Source organism: Triturus cristatus, chromosome 12 (genome assembly GCF_964204655.1).
Source record: "Triturus cristatus chromosome 12, aTriCri1.1, whole genome shotgun sequence".
Taxonomy (NCBI): Eukaryota; Metazoa; Chordata; class Amphibia; order Caudata; family Salamandridae; genus Triturus; species Triturus cristatus.
In genome coordinates this window covers 421,821,093-421,838,675 of record NC_140595.1, presented here as the reverse complement: position 1 = coordinate 421,838,675, position 17,583 = coordinate 421,821,093, and the positions used below count along the sequence as shown (strand labels likewise).

General features: G+C 43.9%; 1 protein-coding gene across 1 annotated transcript in view; it reads right to left on the bottom strand.

Moving 5' to 3' along the window:
* Positions 1–12,078, bottom strand: part of LOC146776047 (fatty acyl-CoA hydrolase precursor, medium chain-like) — a 275,087-nt gene extending 263,009 nt beyond the window's left edge. Inside the window, exons 1-2 of the mRNA XM_085639929.1 lie at positions 12,039–12,078; positions 10,677–10,850 (exon numbers count right to left, since the gene is read on the bottom strand). Coding sequence (XP_085496055.1) covers positions 10,677–10,758 — 82 coding nt within the window. The 5' untranslated portion in view covers positions 10,759–10,850; positions 12,039–12,078. The remainder of the gene's footprint in view (positions 1–10,676; positions 10,851–12,038) is intronic.
* Positions 12,079–17,583: the final 5,505 nt, after the last annotated feature.

Below are 17,583 nucleotides of genomic sequence, written 5' to 3'. Positions count from 1 at the left end.
TTTGAACCATTCTATCAAATGTGGGAACAGGGGATTATAAAGTGCTGCACAATAATGTTAAAGGATCTACAAGTACAGATATTCTAATTTTAGAAGCCCAACATGCCTGTTTTTAACTGATCTGTCAAACCACCACAAGCAGATACCCTTCCAGAAATCACGTGAGAACCTTTGATGTTACCCTACTACTACTCTAATTTACTTCTATCTAATTAAAACAATAATCCACTAGTAGGATAACATGGTATATGCCTTCCTCTAAACAGTAAAGGGATCCATTTTTACTAAATTCAACTGCCCCAAACTCTACATGGAACATCCGCTGACTGTATAGGCGATACCCTTTAACTGTACCACTTTTGAGTCAGCCTTCAGACGTGGTAATCCCTAACAACCTGTTCTGTTACTCCACCCTTTCCTGGGAGTTAAAATCTATCACTCACACATCACGATGAACTCCTACATCAATGTTCTTCATGGATCAATGCAACAATTCTCTGCTGTACGCCAAGCAATGCATTATACATTAGCTGTTTCTAATCTCATGGTTTTGGACTTCCTTCAACCAATCATCTTGCTGTAATGCTAGATCACACTATTTTTATGCATGTCATCAGCATCTCCCATGGTTCCAACCTGTGTTTGCAGCCACTCCCTACATATCTACCCAAAGACAAACACCTGCTCACCTTTGCAGGACACTTTTGGGTTCTGTCTAATTCTCATAAGAAATAACACCTAAAGTGTGAAGCTAGTCGGGCTTTAGGATGAAGTAGAAAAAGAACCAAAAATAAAAACAAGATAAAATGTGCAGTGGCAGACAGGCAAATCGGGCTTTAGGGTGGAGGAACAGTGGGACCAAAAGTAAACACAATGTGATGAAATGTGCAGTAGCAAACAGGCAAGTCAGGCTTTAGGGAAGAGGAACAGTAGGCATACATGCCAATAGACCAGACTCAGTACCTGCCTCCAAAGAAGTAAATGGAAAAAATACATTTATCAAATTTTCTTTTCAAAATCTCCTACTTTACAAGTTTAACCCCTTCAGTGCCACGCCCTTTCCCCCTCCTGTGCCGGGCGTTGCATTAGTGGGTGGGGTTCATGACGAGATAGTCTCGTCATGGGCACAGCGCAACCGTGCTCCATGACGAGACTATCTCGTCATGGGCACTGAAGAGGTTAAAAAGTTTACTTTTATGACAGCAGGCCCAAAGGTAAACACAATGAGACAAAAATACAGAAGCAATTCAGGCTTTAAGACGGAGCAATATTCGGCCCAAAGTTAAACACAATGAGACAAAAATTGCTACAAAGACCTGGTAAGTCACTTTTCCATCCCGTAGCTCGATGAACATTTTTTCCCATCCTTACCTGGGCAACAATGTGCAATGTCCTTAGACTCCTGGTTACCAAGCAACTGCACAAATTATGCATTGAGACTATTCACTTCACTCACTTACTAGACGCTTCTAATTTTGGCTATATAAATGGTTCAGCCAAAGGTGTACTTTTAGAGACACAACCCTATCAAACTATGTGTCACTCAGAAGCTATATCAGGGCAGATATATAATTGTCCTTCCTGTAGGAAGGTGTAGTATTATGTGTTGATGCTGGTTAGGTTGCTGAATGCAATATTCTCACAGACCCCAAAGATGGTCCTTAGATTCACAATAATACATCCTTAGCTCATACCTGGTGGTGTAGCTAAGCGCAAGCAAGTTTTACTAGAGAAACGTGTTAAGCATTTCAGAGTAACAAAATGGACGAAAAGTAATTGACACAACTCTATGGAAATACTACACCAATTGAGAAAAATAAAGGGTATCTGTATCTTAATTTAGACACTAAAACAAATGTGATCAAATTCATCTAACCTGAGTTATGGATTTTAAAAGAAAACAAAAATCACAGTATTAAATACTGTAGCACCTTTGCACTCTGGTCAATTGGAAAAGGTGGAGGTGCAATCTGTCACTTGCAGGTCGAGTTACATGTAACCCAAGGAGGGTAAAGGTGATTCAAGTCCCAGGACCAAGCCACTACAGTCATTTCCTGACCCCTGGAACCCAGGTGCAGAGTTATCCTGGTTGTCAATGGTGCTAAATGGAGAGCGGTTTTTTACTACTTACACGGTGCTGGTAGAACAAGATGCAAAAACACAACAACAGTGTGATTGCTGACATCGGTCAAAGTTCGGATGCAGTTCCCTCTTGGTGCAGCATCGAGTGCAGGGGTTGGTTGCCGGACTGGCGGCCAAAAAAACGTGGCAGGGATAAACTTTAGAAAAGGTACTTCAGCATCTGATGGTCCCGGGGAACCCAGCAGCTTCCTGTAACTTTGTGGAAGGCAGGACAATAGTTCCCAAAAGGTACTGGACAATATGGATTTGGGCGATCCCTCAATGGGCCCAATGACCAGCAATTCTTTGCATCTGAAGCATTGCTTTACCTGCAGTTTGGAGGGAACTAGGGCCACTAGTCCAGGGGAGTCTGAGGGTGCTTCAGGCTCTCACAGGGGAACCCCTGTCAGGAGGCATTGAGAGTTAGCCTAGGACACGTCTTGATCAGGCACTTCAAGGAGCAATGCAACAGGTGCAGATTTTCCCTCTTTTGGCTTGTGCAATTCCTGTTGTCGTATACATGTGTCTCTTCTTTGTCTTCTTCAATACAGGTTGATTTAGGACTGTGGTTCTGGTGTCAGGGGTGGCCCTTAAATCCTCCTAGTTTTAGGGGAGTTGGGGTTGTGGGTGCAAGTGGCTAATGGACTGTTTGCCCCAGCAGCTAATCCATCCCTGATATGTCCATATCCGGGGGTGTAGGTTACCTTGTTTACCCAGAACCCACTATTTCTACCACTTTTAAAAATTGGCAGAAGTCTTCTTTAACTGTACAGACCTGGCAGCCCACCTTAGAGGTGTGGCTGGCCTTTTGGGGGTGTACACCTCCTGCATACCAAATTTCCCACCTGCCCAGGGGAAAATGTGCCTGGGCCTGGGGGAGGGTTGTTTCCTCCTTTGGAAGGCAGCCCTGATGCATAGCAGAGGCTGTGTAGCCTTTAAAAGCTCAACATCTAGATGTGCCACTTCACTAGCCTATCTGGGAAGGGCGGAGGTGTGACCTCCTTCCTACCCAGAACATTTTTCCTGACTCCTAGGAATGATCACACCACCTGGCAGGAGGTCAGAATCCTGTCTTGGCTGCAGCAAGCGCAGGCTGCCAGCCAGAGCACAGAGAAACCAGAGGAGCCAGATGGGCAACTACTAAGGTAGCGACCTAGGTGCTTGCCACATCTCCTCAACACAAGATTTGTGCCAGGGATGAGAAGGCACATTGTTTGATACCAAGCGTGAAATATTTAGGTGGTATCAGAATGTAGCTGCCAACCTACTGTTTGCCCAGGTGCCATCCCATGTTCTCCTATGGACAGTCTATCACTTATATTGTCCTTTAATGGTAGAGGGCACTATACGGACATATAAGCTTGACCTTACATGCCCATAAATTTAATACAATGCACACTGCCTCCTGGGCCTTAGAAGGCCTTCCTTAGGGGTGACTGACAAATATTGAAAGCAGTGCATTGATTTTGCTACACTTGATGAGAGGAAAGTCGAATTGGAGCAGTTTACACTGTTCCTGTCATCTACAATAGCAGGCCTGCTGGCAGTAGGTTACTTGGTAACTTAAGGTGGCATAAACAGTGCTGCAAGCCCTTAGGACCCCTTTATCACCCATGCCCTGGGTACCGCTGGCCGTATATACAAGAGACTCATGAGGGGGTGAAATCCCTTGTCAATTGGAGATGCCAATTTACACATACCTATTTTAGGGAGAGACACTGGCACTGGGGCCTAGGCAGCAGGCTCCAGGGCACTTTCAAAGTCATAACCATCTGCATTGGAGCAAAAAGTGGGGGGTGACCATACAAAAAGGGTACTTTCCTACATGATACCCTCAGAAAAAAGGTGATGAGCAACTAACATACCCCCAGGTAGTTCTCATCATCTAAATGTAAAAACTGGAAAGGCCATCTGCATTGGCATGGTCAATCCCTGGTCTGTCTTCCACTGTAAAGTCCATAACCTCTAGGGAAATGGACCACATCAACAGTTTGGGGTTGTCCCCTCTCATCTGAATATACCATCTGAGAGACCTGTGGTGGGTTTGAGCCTTGAAGTGATTTGCAAATAAGTAGGGTCTCAGCTTCTTCAGGGACCAAACCACAGCAAAGGCTTCCCTCTTATTGGCACTCCAATGCTGCTCTCAAGGGAGAAGTCGCCTGCTAATATAGGCAACTGGTTGATCCTGACCCTCATCATTTGTTTTTAACAACACTGTCCAAATCCCATGTTCAGAAGCATCAGGTTGGACATTTGACTCCTTTCCCCGGTCAGGATAGCTGCTGAGCACAAAGCCTCCTTCAGGGTGTTAAAGACTTTTTGTTTTCCTGTGTTCCAGACGACCTTCTTAGGCTGTGCCTTGAAGGTAAGTTCAGTGAGAGGGTACACAATAGTCCCATAACGCTTCACAAATCTCCTGTAGAACCCAGTCAAGCCAAGGAAGGTCCTGACTTGAGTCTGGGTTATAGGAGCTTCCCACTCTAGAATAGTCTGGATCTTGGGTTGGAATTTTGGACTTAGCCTCCACCTAGTAGGTGTGCGAAGTACGCAACAGAGCTCTGCCCTATCTGGCACTTACTGGCCTTGATAGTTAGGCATGCCTGATGCAGGGCCTACAACATTTCCTTCAGGTGGACCAAGTGATCCTCCGTGGGGGAACTAAAGACAGTTATATAATCGCATTATGCTTCACTAAAGTGACGCAGGCTAGAGAGAACACAATTCACCAACCTTTGGAAGGTAGCAGGTGTATTTTCCAGCCCAAAAGGCATAACTTTAAATTGAAATTGGCTCTCTGAGGCTGTAAATACTGACCTCTTCTTTACTTCCTGGGTGAGTCCAATCTGCCACCTACCCTGATGTCAAATAAAAAGTACTCGAGAAGTTGGCTGCACCCAGATTGTCAATTAATTCATCTGCTCTTAGGATGCTGTGAGTCTCAATTTCAGTGACTGCATTTCAACCCCTGTAATCCACACAGAACGTCATTTCAAGTTTCCTACCTTTGGAATAAGGTGTGGGGCCATTATCACTGGGCTAGCCCAGGGAGCGTCAGAGGATACAATCACCTCTAGCTCTTTCTGACCTCAGTCTTAATGCAAGCTTTGACTTGATCTAACAATCTGTATAACTTGTTCTCGACAGAGAGATTGTCACCTGCGTCCACATCATGGGTACACCATGTTGTCTGACCAGGGTCAAGGAGAAGAGCTAAACAAACTGCAGGCAAGTCCTAGGTCAGTCAGATTGGTGTTGTGCAGTGAAAGTGTGAGACAAAACAACACATCCAACTGACCCATCCTGTGAGTTATTTGACAGCAGGTCAGGGAGGGGGTCACTTTCCTCCTCCTGGCCTCCATCAGTGACCATGAGCGTGGTCTTGTCAGCTCTGACCTGGTGGAGATTTAGGTGATTTACATGGAGTACTCTATGAGGACTCCTAGGGTTGTCTAAGACTACTAAGTAGGTGACTTCCCCTTTCTACTTCAAGTTTGGATGGGGCCCAGTCCGCTTGTCTTGGAGTGTCCTGGGAGCCACAGTCTCCAATACCCACACCTGCTGACCTGGTTGGTGTGCCACCAGTGCTGAATTCTGATCATACCAATGCTTGATAATCTCCTGACTTGTCTCAAGATGCTTATTTGCCCTCATTATATACTGAGCTATACGTGAACATAAGCCCAGTACATAGTCCTCTTTGTCTTCCTTGGGCTCTTTGTGAGGTTTCTCCCATCCTTCCCTCACTAGACTGAGAGGACCCTTTAAGGGATGGCCAAACAAAGTTCAAAAGGGCAGAATCCAACCCCCTTTTATGGCACCTCTCTGTAGGCAACATCAGGCAAGGTTACAGGACATCCCTTCTCCTTCTGAGTTTTTCAGGGAGGCCCATTATCATGCCTTTAACAATTTGTTGAACTTTTCAACCAAAGAATTTGTCAGAGGGTGTTGAACTTGAAGTTCACTTCACAATCATCCCACATAGCCTAAATATATGCAGACATGAAATGTGTTCCTCTATCGGAGATCAAGTCTTTAACACAACCCTGGTGAAGATGCCAAGGAGGGCCTTTGCCACTGCAGGGGCAGTGACAGTCTTAAGGGGCATTGCCTATGGGTACATAGTGACATGGTCCACTACCACTAGAATAAACCTGTTCCCAGATTCAGTTTGAGGGTCAAGGTGACCAACAGTGTCAATTGCTACCCACTCAAAGGGAGTCCCACACACTGGAAATTAAATTAAGGGAGCCTTTATGTGTGTGCCTGTCTTGGCACTGGCTTAACAAGTCACACAGGAGAGACAAAACTCCTTCACTTTTTCAGACATCTGGAGAAAATAAAAATTATCAACCAACTGTCCCAGGTTTTGGTTAGTCTCAGATGTCCAACTAGTGGGATGTCATAGGTGAAGGTCAGAATGAACTCTCTGTTCATTTGAGCAGCCACAATTCTACTGACTGCCCCCGATTTGGGGTTCCTGGACTCTGTGTTCAGGAGCCCGTATTCATAGTAGACCACATGGGTACCACCATCACCTTCCTCTTACCTTGCAGCTTGCTGCCTAGGGTCTTCAAGAGTTGGGCATTGTGTTTGCCCTTGGCATTGGTCTTCTCTGGAGGGTCCCCTGCATTTAGGAGCTCTGCCTGGTTAGGCCAGACTTCATCCGCTTCAGTTCCCTCCTCAAGTACCAGGGCATCTCCCTCAAAAGAACTTTCTTCCTGGTCCTGTGACCTCTTAGAAGTTACCTTAGCAGACTTCTTGCCTGTCCTCTTGTTTTGGGAGCCTTGGTCCACTATTTCAGGATCCAAACTCCCATATGCGGCCTGTGCTCTTGTGGTAACACACACCCACTCAGGAAGTCCTAGCATTTCTGCATGGGCCTTTCGGTCCACTTTTGCCCATAAATACGTGTACAGATCAATCCCGAAAAGACACTCCACTGGGATGGCAGAGGACACAACCACCCTCCTTGGATCAGTAACACCTGGCCACTCTAGGCTTACCAAGGCCATTGGATGGAGCTTAGCTCATTGTCAGCATTGGTCACCTGGTAACTAACACCGAGTACCATTTGAACTTGGGAAACCAGTCTAAGAGCCACCATAGTAACACTTGCACCTGTATAACTCACAGCCTTTACCTCGGTCCCATTAATGTTAGACCTTTATCTAAACATTTTAAACCTGTTCCTAAATTACCTAGACATTTTAAATGTACTATTGAAATGCGGTCTATACATGGCCCCAACAACCCAATAAAAAAAAGAAAGAAAGAATTTCGAAAACATTATCTTTGAGTCCTAAGTCAATTAAGGGGATTTTTCATGCAGAATCACTTTTTATCATGTTGTACTGCAAAATACAGGCTCAGGATCCCCATTGATGTAACACCAATGTAGGAATGTGAGGAAGGTGGAGTATTATGTGGTGATGCTAGTTAGGCTTCACCACGCAATATTCTCATAGACCCCAAAGATTATCTTTGGATTCACAATAATGAATCCTTAGCCTAGTCCTGGTAGCATTTAAAAGAACTGGCATGGACGATCAGTAATTCACACTGACATAAATTTATAAAAATAAAGTGTATTTCTATCTTAATTTAAACACACAAATGAACATGATCAGATACATATGACCAGAGTTATATTTTAAAAGAAAACATAAATCATAGCATTTCAATACTGTAGAACTTTTTCATTTTGTTAATTCGGAAAAAGTAGTGGTGACAATCGGTCACTTGCAGGTCGACTGCTTCCACTAGTCCAGGAGAGTGTGAAAGTGCTCCAGGCTCTAACATTGGTCCCTCTGTCTGGGGGAAGCGGGACTTAGCCTGGGACAAGTTTCGATAAGGCAGTTTGAGTAATTCTAAATACTGTCTGCCATTACTGCCAGGCCCATAGATGTGTGGATTGATAGATAAGAGGGTTAAAAAAGAAAGGAAATTTAGTAAAGAGGCTTTAACAGCAGGAGATATGCACTAGGTTGATACTGAAATTTGCATATTTTCATATAAGTGCACTGATTTATCTTCTGCGGGTGTTCACAGCACTGAAACCTGGCAGATATTTAAGAATGAATGCATATTTATCAGGTTAAATAAATGTGGAAATATACTAATTTCAGGTTCATTTTTCAATAAAACCCCAAATAAATATGAATAAATACAGGTAAAATTAGCAAAAAATAAATATGGATAAATACAGACGGAAATGGTAAAAAACATAAATACCATAAAACCGGGAGCCCTGACATAGGTGACATCATTATAAGGTAAAATGTTCTAAGAAATAAACCCGGTGTCAACTTTGTTACATTTTCGGAGGTCGTTTCTGGGGCAGCGGCTGGCAGTAAATGGTAACAGTTCCCAACAGCGCCATGTTGTAGGCAGCATTGCACATATGGGGAGATCCATACAGAAACAGGTAGCAGGCATATGGAACTGAATGTTGCTTCACACATGTATAAAATGCACGTCTGGCTAATCATCTTGTTAATCCGCTCCAATGCTGATCCACAGGTAAATGTAGATCTGGGCATTATGGCCCTCTTTACAAATAGGGCTATTTCACCGGGAGCGATAACTCTGGGTGCAATACACCATACCTCAATTAGGAGTCTCTGGGCACCAAATTATAAGGTTTAAGACCTCCAGACATGATAAATCTTGGGATCAGAGAAACTGGGCATGCTAATTTTTCTGCAGGAGATTTTGGCAGCAGCATTACCCGCCCTCCGTACTCCCCTGTAGTGGTCCAAGGGGAGCAGAAAATGTAGGGCACAAGCATGCCCTGCAATGATGAGACGTCTTTCACCAGAACCCCACCTCTTCACCAGCACCCCAGCTGACATTTCTGTCTGCTCAGAGCAGGTAGAAAATGGCAGTATGTTTTCTAATATATAGAGAAACTTCATTAGAGGACCCCGTAACTCTGGGTTTGGGCAGGAATTTCCATTTCAGGAGGAAAAAAACTCATAATGACTGTACTTTGGTTAATAGATTCCAGCCCCCTAGTATCTGTGCACCAAAATCCCGCCACCTCAGAATGAGGGCCCACGAGGTAAAACTATGTAAGAAGCAAAAATGTTATCTAAGTTTTTTAAGATCCCAGAGAAAGACCCTGTAACAAGACATTCAGTAGCAAGCAGTGCTATACATTTTACAGGGCACTCTGATCTATATATATATATATAAAAATAAAGGAACATATAACCAAGAATCAATTGCACATTTACAGAACCAAGAAATCATTACCAATTAATAAATATTATTCAAGTTACACTGTTCCATTTTCCACTTAAATGTGGAGCAAGTGACCCAGAGTCCTAAAGACCCACGGTTTTCCTAGCTAGCAACATAAGTAATGACTAAACAGCACTAGCCCCAAACTGAGAAACAAATATATACTTTTAGACACTTTTGACCTTATAAGTTATTATAGGTGCCACAGTGTTGGACCCGTGCCTGCACTCCACTCTCCAGAGTTACTAATACCGGGAACACTGCTAACCCCTTGTGGTGGAGTTACCGGATGTTACCAGCCCCATGGGAAACTCATAAGCACTCATTATCAAAGCTTATATTTTACTCGACAAAGATTCAAGACCCTTGGAGTTAACTTTAAAAAGGTAATTGATCACTATCTCGTCACTTACCAGTATGTGACTTTATTTCAGCCAGCTGCATCTGTTGAAGATATTAAGACTGAGAATGGTAGAGGTTTACCAGTTGGTTGCAAGGTAACCAGGCTTTGGCCTCAGGAGAGCCAGCATCCTATCACTTTCTGTATTTTCAGGCTGTGATTCCTCCTAATTTTCCAGCGACTTTCCTTGTTTGTTTCATCGCTGGAGCACAGAGATGGAGATTCTCACTCTAATCTATATTACTTTTAGCCACCAATACCTAGTTCCTGAGGGACTAGCATAAGATTGGGTAAGAAGAAATCTCCAGAAGAGCTGTTCCTCTATTTATCTACATCGAGACCAATTCCTCAAGATTACCATGCTGCTCAGATGGAACCCTGTGAAGCACCTACACTAGCTAGATATAACATCACAGTGTAAGTAGTAGTATAAAAAAAGTTCATAAGAGGAAACGCTGTTGTAAACTTCCAACAGCAATGGAATATAAGACTCCAAGATCTAATTTCAGGTGTTTCAGTGCCCCAGACCTGTCCTATGATATGTACTAGTGCTTTTTTGGCAATATGTGACAGAAACTGAAAATGTAAATTTTGTATAGTTAGACTCGTCTTTCAGTTGTTATATTTCTTTAAAAGGTATGCTTTGAAAAAAAATGATCTACTATGCGCTGTACTTTATAACGTAACTATTTTGAATATATTGTTAAAGAGGATGACAACTGTATCTTGTTCCCCAGATACACAATACAAACATTGAGACATAAAAAAATAAAACAATTGCTTAAAAATATTATTCAAAGTTCAGATCAGTCACTATTTTAAAAAAATATTACACAACCTGATCAACTAACTTCAAGCATGTTTTACTTTCATGTACGTGCTTTGCAGAATATATATGCTAATGAGATCTTACCTTCAGTTGCAAAAGTTGTCGACCAGACATGAAAAGTAAGGCATATATACAGCCAGAGAGTTCCTGTCAGATGTATGGCCATTTTTTGAGGTGAAGTAGCCAAAGTGTGTTCTTCAGTGAGCTATATGTGTCGGATTTGATTCATACAATCAACCTGCTGCCCTTCTGCAGTTACTAAAACAATGCAAGTAAAAACAGAACACGGTGTGAGGCAGACAGTTACTTCTAACTTCTTATTCACTCCAGATAAATCTAAAGGAAGTTACAATGTCTCATGCGCACACTTTACGATGACAAATACAACGTTACACTCCCTCCATGTGAAGGATACATTGTATTCTCTATATGTGACGGTTAACTCATATTGCTTGCACTTGCACCTGGGAGCTGGTTATCGGTGTCCATTGCATTTCACTGTCACCTGATCTCCAAATTAACTTCTGACAGCACTTCTATTGAAACTATAGGATACATCTGGCTTTTTATCCAAGAGAACGTTGCAACAGTTTCCCTTTACTTCACAAGTATATGTAAAGCGCTATGGGCTAAAAAAGACATGGGCTGTCAGAGGGTGCCAGAGATGACATGGAAACAGGTGAGCTGTGCATGACCTAGGTATGACGGGGAGGGTGTTGGGTTGACATTTGATGACAGCAGGCGCCCTAGCCGGAACATAAATTGACGTGTGTGGTGAACGGAATCCCCTTCAGTTTACGCTTTGTCTGGTGCTACTTTGTCATCATAGCCACTATGAAACAACGGCCAAAATGTAACTGTCGTTATACTGGTCTTGGTCTAACAATTTCAGTTCTGCGCCCACAGAACGTTAGCTGCCACTGCCTGTCATGTATGACTGTGATAGACAATTGGCTGCAAAATCAAACCGGCGGCTCTGTCGTAATATCCTGTCCCGTTGCTGCTCGGTGCACGCAAAGAGCGGGTGTTCTCGAACGCGTGCTCGTGCCGCATGGTGCTACATTTAATCACTCCAGTTAAGCGTTTTTTGTGGTTAACATAAACCTCATAAGAGTGAGTATAGCACAATTTCTAGTCGCATTTAAACAATAGCATTACTTCGGATTACTCGCAGTCGCAACTCACACGCCCTCCTATGAATTCACTCTATTTGGCAAAGCACAGCTCACATTTATAGTGGGATCAAAAGAGCTCCGAAACCCGTTCAAACTCGCTAAGTCCCAGTAAGAAACATTGCTTCAACTTTCAAGATGCACTTTAAATAAGCTATACGAGAGCCCCGTATGCCCAGGAGCAAACCTGTAAACAAATGTAGTTTCCTCTTTTTAAATCAAAACAACTAAAATCAGATGTAGAAATGTACCAAAGAAAGACACAGCAGCTTACTTTTACCGTCTCATTTCCTCGCCAGCTTCACTATGAGAAGGGTGCGGTTTGTTCTTACTTTCCAGACCTCTTTCGGGTAGCATGTCTTCGCCCCCTCCCGGGCACGTTTGGTATTGTTCTATCTGAACGAGATCGCATCCACCTTCATGAACTTTGATCCACAAAGTGCTCCGGCTATTTGGCATTTATTCATTTCTCTGCGCGTTTTATGACATAGAAGTGGATCTCGGAACTGCTCAGGAAAGTAATGTTCTTACTGTAAGAAATCAGGTTGTTGGTTGAGAGGGGTGGAAGCACCACTCAAGCAGCAACCATAATCCTGGTCAGGGTGAACCACAAAAGTCACTAAATCAACCTATGCGTAACCCTCTGGTAGCTTGGCACAAAGCAGTCAGGCTTCAGAGGCATAGTGCAAGTATTTATTTAGTACACACACAGTATTAAAGTAAAAACATGATAAAAGAAAAATCCTAAGCCATTTTAGAAAAATAGAGTACATTTAAATAAATAAAATGACACCAGACTGACAAAATTAATTGGTTGAAGCGGAGATATTATAGTTTAAATTGTGAGGTAGCTACTGAGCCTAAAAGCACAAAGTGCTACTCATGGACACCTGGTCAAGCTAGACTGGGGGAAAGTTACAAGTTTAGGCTGACCAATAGAATGCAGGCCTAATACAGGGAAAAGGTTAGTCTTGCTGAAAATGTACCTTCTCAAAGTCCGGTGTAAAGAGTTTAGTTCACGAGGGTGGAGGCCGCAAGGAGCAGGGAGAGCATTTCAGATGGTCGCTGCTGTAGCGTGATGAGCAGGCCTGGTGTCACGGATGGTCATCGCTATAGCGTGAACATCCTGTTGAGCGTCGCAGATGGTTGCTACTGGAGCTTCGCATTGGCGCTAACCGCAGGCTCTCGCTGTAGAGCTAAGTGCAGACCTCAAGTTGCTGGGCATTGCTGGTGACTGCTCTAACATGAAGTGTCAGGTTCACCGGAACTTCACGTTGGCAGTTGTTGCTGGCTGCAGCTTCTTGGCAGAGATAGACCAGTTTGCGGTTGCTGTCACCAACAGCCCAACACTTCAGGATTTCACCTTCTTTCACAGGAGGTGCACACCTGAAGGCGGCCAAGGGGCCAAGACCTGGGAAAACACCTTTAGAAGTCAGGAAATCACCCCAGGAGAGGCCAGCAGTGCTCGGGCAGGACCAATTGCAGGTCCAGGCAAGTCTAGTGAGGTAGCTCAGCTGAGCAGTTGCATGCAGGCCCCTGGAGTGTGTTGTGTCTCTGTAGCTCAGACAGGAGGGCAGCGAAGTGACTCTTGGAGTCACTCAGGTAGCCTGGAATGAACAGAGCAGGTCAAGTCTTACAAATCATAGAGCTGGGCTTTCCTCAAGCAGCAGGGTAGTTCTCTGGTAGCAGCAGGACAGTCCTCTGGGGAACAGGGCAGTCCTCAAGCAGCGGGGCAGTCCTCTGTGGAACAAGGCAGTCCTTTGTCTGTAATATCTACAGGTCTGGTAGTTTACTAAAAAAGTAGCTCAGGAGGTCCAGTATTTATACCTGGTGACAACCTTTGAGGCAGGGGGGATTTCCTATTCTACTCTCACATCTGGTTCTGGAAGGTTCTTCCCTTCCCCTGTCAAGGCTCCAAGATATCTGGTATTTTAAAAGACTAATATCAGGTTATTTTGGTGTGCAGGAGGTAAAGCCTTTTGAAATTGAAAATTAAGAGAGGCTGGGTACAACTCTGCCTCAACCATCCATGCAGGATGGCCCACACAGTCTACACCTAATCCACTTTTGTGTGACTGTCTGGAAGGTATCTACAAACCCCACCAGCAGAGACGTTCACAGCCATGTGACCAAGGATACTGGCAGAAGGCACAATAGTTAACATAAGAAACTGTCAACTTGTTAAAAGTGGCATTTTCTGTATTGAGACTAAAGATCTGGCTTTACCATTAAAGAGAATTTTAAATTTCAAATCATTGGAGCTGAAACAGCATATCTGTAATTTCTCATAATGTAAAGTTAGCAGTCATTACATGTAATAAGGTAACCCAGTGTTATTAATTAGGAGAGATAGGCCTTACAGCAGAGAAATACTACTATATGAACTTTTCACCGCCAGGACATGTAAAATATAAACCCATGTGTCCTATTTTTTAAATGTAATGCACACTTCCCATGATACTTTAAGTCCTACCTTGGGGGTGATATATGTATTAAAAAGGAAGGTTTAAGCCTGGCAAATGGTTTATTTTGCCAGGTCAAAATGGCACTTTACAACTGCACCACAGACTCTAGTGGCAGGCCTGAGATATGATTTAAAAGGCTACTTCGGTGGGTAGCACAGTACTGAAGGCCCACTAGTAACATTTAGTTTACAGGCCCTGGGTACATGCTGTACCATCTACTAGGGACTTACAAGTAAATAAAATGTGCCAATTTGGTGTAAGCAAATGTTACCATGTTTTAGGTAGCAAGCTCAAGCCCTTTAGCACTGGTTTGTAGTTATAAAGCGCACAACCCTAAAGCCAACAAAAACGAATTCAGCAAAACATTTGTGGGAATACCATGGCAAGGATGTCAGGTCTAACACTTATGTTTTACTTGGTTCAAGTCATGGCCTTGGTTTTGTGGTCATGAGACTGGATGTTGAACCTTGTGTACATCGGCCACAGAGAGGAAACACATGTCTACAAGGCCATCCTACACAAACCCTTTTCATACAGTGTTGGGGTTCTGTCCTGAGCAGACTGTGGTCAATTAATCCTCCATGTTCACATGCATTCCTGCAATATTTGTTTGAATCAAAGGTTGAGGGGCCCCTGAAGCATCAGCCCACCCCCACACTGCTGGGGCTGCATAAACCTGCAATACCCTCATGAGCACTCTAGATGAAGTCGTTCCTCAGGTTCTGAGGGAAACCTGTGATTATGGACCAGTGTCTATAGGTGTTGTTGTTTACACCTAGTGCGGTATTATACAAAGTCCCGAGGGGCACAATGGATTCTCCATGTGTGATCCCTTGGTGGCATTCACTCATGTGCCTGATGGATGTGGTTGCAAGGCAATTAGAGAATCCTTTGGCTTTGCACCCATGACATATTACTGATGTGCTTAAGAGGCAAATATATGTATGTTTGTATGTTTGAGCAAAGAACCAATAGCAAGCTCACTGGCCTTACACACATAAATGTGATGCACATCTGAGCAAGACTCATACTTGACCTTCCCAGAAGGACCCACATCACAAGAAACTGCACTGGGTCCAGATTCAGAAGAGGTGCCAGTTCAAGATGCTGACCCACACTTACAAGGCCTTGCACAATGAAGAACAAGCATACATCAACTAATGCCTGACATTCCACCAACTGACCAAACACCTTTGATCTGCTTCCCTCTGTCTCGTGGACACCCCAGGGATCTACCGAGCCAACAGCAGAGGACGTTTATTCTTGCACCTGGCAGCCAAGGCTTGGATCAACCTCCTCTTGCACCTCAGGGCCGCACCATCACTCCAGCAATTTAGAAGAGACCTAAAGACCTGGATGTTTGGATGATCAAACACCCACACAGCAGCCAGCACCTCCAGTGCCTTGGGACCCTCACGAGTCATTTGCTGCACTCTATAAATGCTCAATTGACAATCAGGGTGTCCTCCAAGGGCAGCTCCTGGGACGAGGCACACACTCCAAAAAACACATAGGAATCCCCAGCAAGCTGATGCAGTTCACTCATTGCACTTGCTTGCCACTGGATCCTTGCCTTCACTATAAAAGTGAAATGAAATAAAAAATTGATTTATAAAGTGATCTTATACCCTGAGTGTCTAGACGCTAGGCTCAGAACAGATCGCAAAGAAGGAGTAATAGAAGACTTAATGATGAGAGAAAAAGGTTTTTAGTGCTTTCCTGAATGACAGTAGATCCGTGTTTTTTTCAGTTCACTAGAAAGAGATCTCCTGAGATTTGAGGTGCTGGTTATAAAACTCCTTCCTCCCCATTGAGATTTTTTAAATGTGGGAACCACCAGAGTAAATGCTGAGGCAGAGCGGAGTGTTCTGGAGGGGGTGAACCAGCAGAAACCTTTCCTGAAAAATTCAGGACCCTGCCCATGTTATGCCTGAAGGCAAGGCAGAGGGTCTTAAAATGTATCTATTTTTTGACAGGGAACCAATGTAGGTGCTTAAGTATTGAAGAGAATGATTGGAGCTTAGGAATGCCCAAAACGAGTCGGGCTGCTGCATTTTGTAAGATCTGGATTTTGGTCAAGCATATTTTCTAAAGATTGACAAACAGTGCGTTGTTGTAGTCTATTCTTGAGAGAACAAGGGTAGTGGTCATCATTTTCTGCAGATGTTTAGGAATGAAAGCGAAAGCTTTCCTGAGAAGTCTGATGGTAAAAAATGAGACCAAGGTGATGGAGTTTACGTGGCCCTCAAAAGTGAGTTTACTATCGAAAAACACTTCTAGATTATTGACTTTGGAGGAGGGAGTAAAAGGTGTGCCAAACTCTGTAGGCCATCATGTAGGGGACCATAGATAGGAATTTCTGCCGAAGAGTAGAACCTCAGTTTTTCCAAAGTTAAACTTTGGATCCGAAGCAAGCGGTGAAAGAAATAAGCCAGTCTGCTTTCACTAATGACCCTTTCTGAGTGCATTTACTATGATAGGGTGTTCTTCCGGTCTTTGTTTGGTGCACTGTCAAGGTTTGTGCCAAGCACATACATTTACATTTGCTCCACAGCACAAAGTGGGTCAGTGCAACCTAGGTGTAATGAGGACCCCGATTTTCAAGGTACCTATACAGTATCACAGTCCAGCTGTTCTAAAATATCACCCCAAACATAATTATTGAGCTTACTCAGTAAGGCGATGCAAATCAAATAGCATTGTGCCCTATGTAAAATGTTATCCTATGGGGAAGGATAAGCAAGCATCAAGGCGTACATGATACGGTCTGACCTTGTCCCTTACCTTCTTGCCCCGTGTGTGTGGCCCCTTCTTGACTCGCGGAGAGATGCTTGCCGTCTTTCCTTCTGTTTGCTGTTCTTCCTGGGGATTTCTCTTCTGTTTCTTTTATGTGTGCTGCGTCTTACTTTTCCTTTGTGGGGCAGCCGCGGTGGGTCCAGGGGGTGGTATCTCAGAGCCGGCTCTCTGCAAATCCGTGCTTGGGTTCACTTCCGGTTCCTGCCCCGGAAAGGTTCTGGCCGTCAGCGTTCTGCTGACACCCTGTTGTTTTTACGGTGCTGCTTAGTTCCTGCTGAAGTTGGACTGGATAACCGAACCACCTGTTTGCATAGCCATTTGTTCCGGATGGAGCAAACAACGTCCTCTTTTCCTGTGCAAGATTGGGACTTGCAGCACACCATCGAGTTTTCGAGGTGTCCAATGACCTTGTTGCCTGTTTAAACCGTGTTTTGTCCCAGTGCACTGGCGGATTTGTATCTTAATGGACTTCCTCAAGATTTCTGAACATTCTTGATTTCATGTGCAGGTTTTTTGCACAGTTTGCTTTTTCCCACATTTCAAGCACCCCCTTGGTCT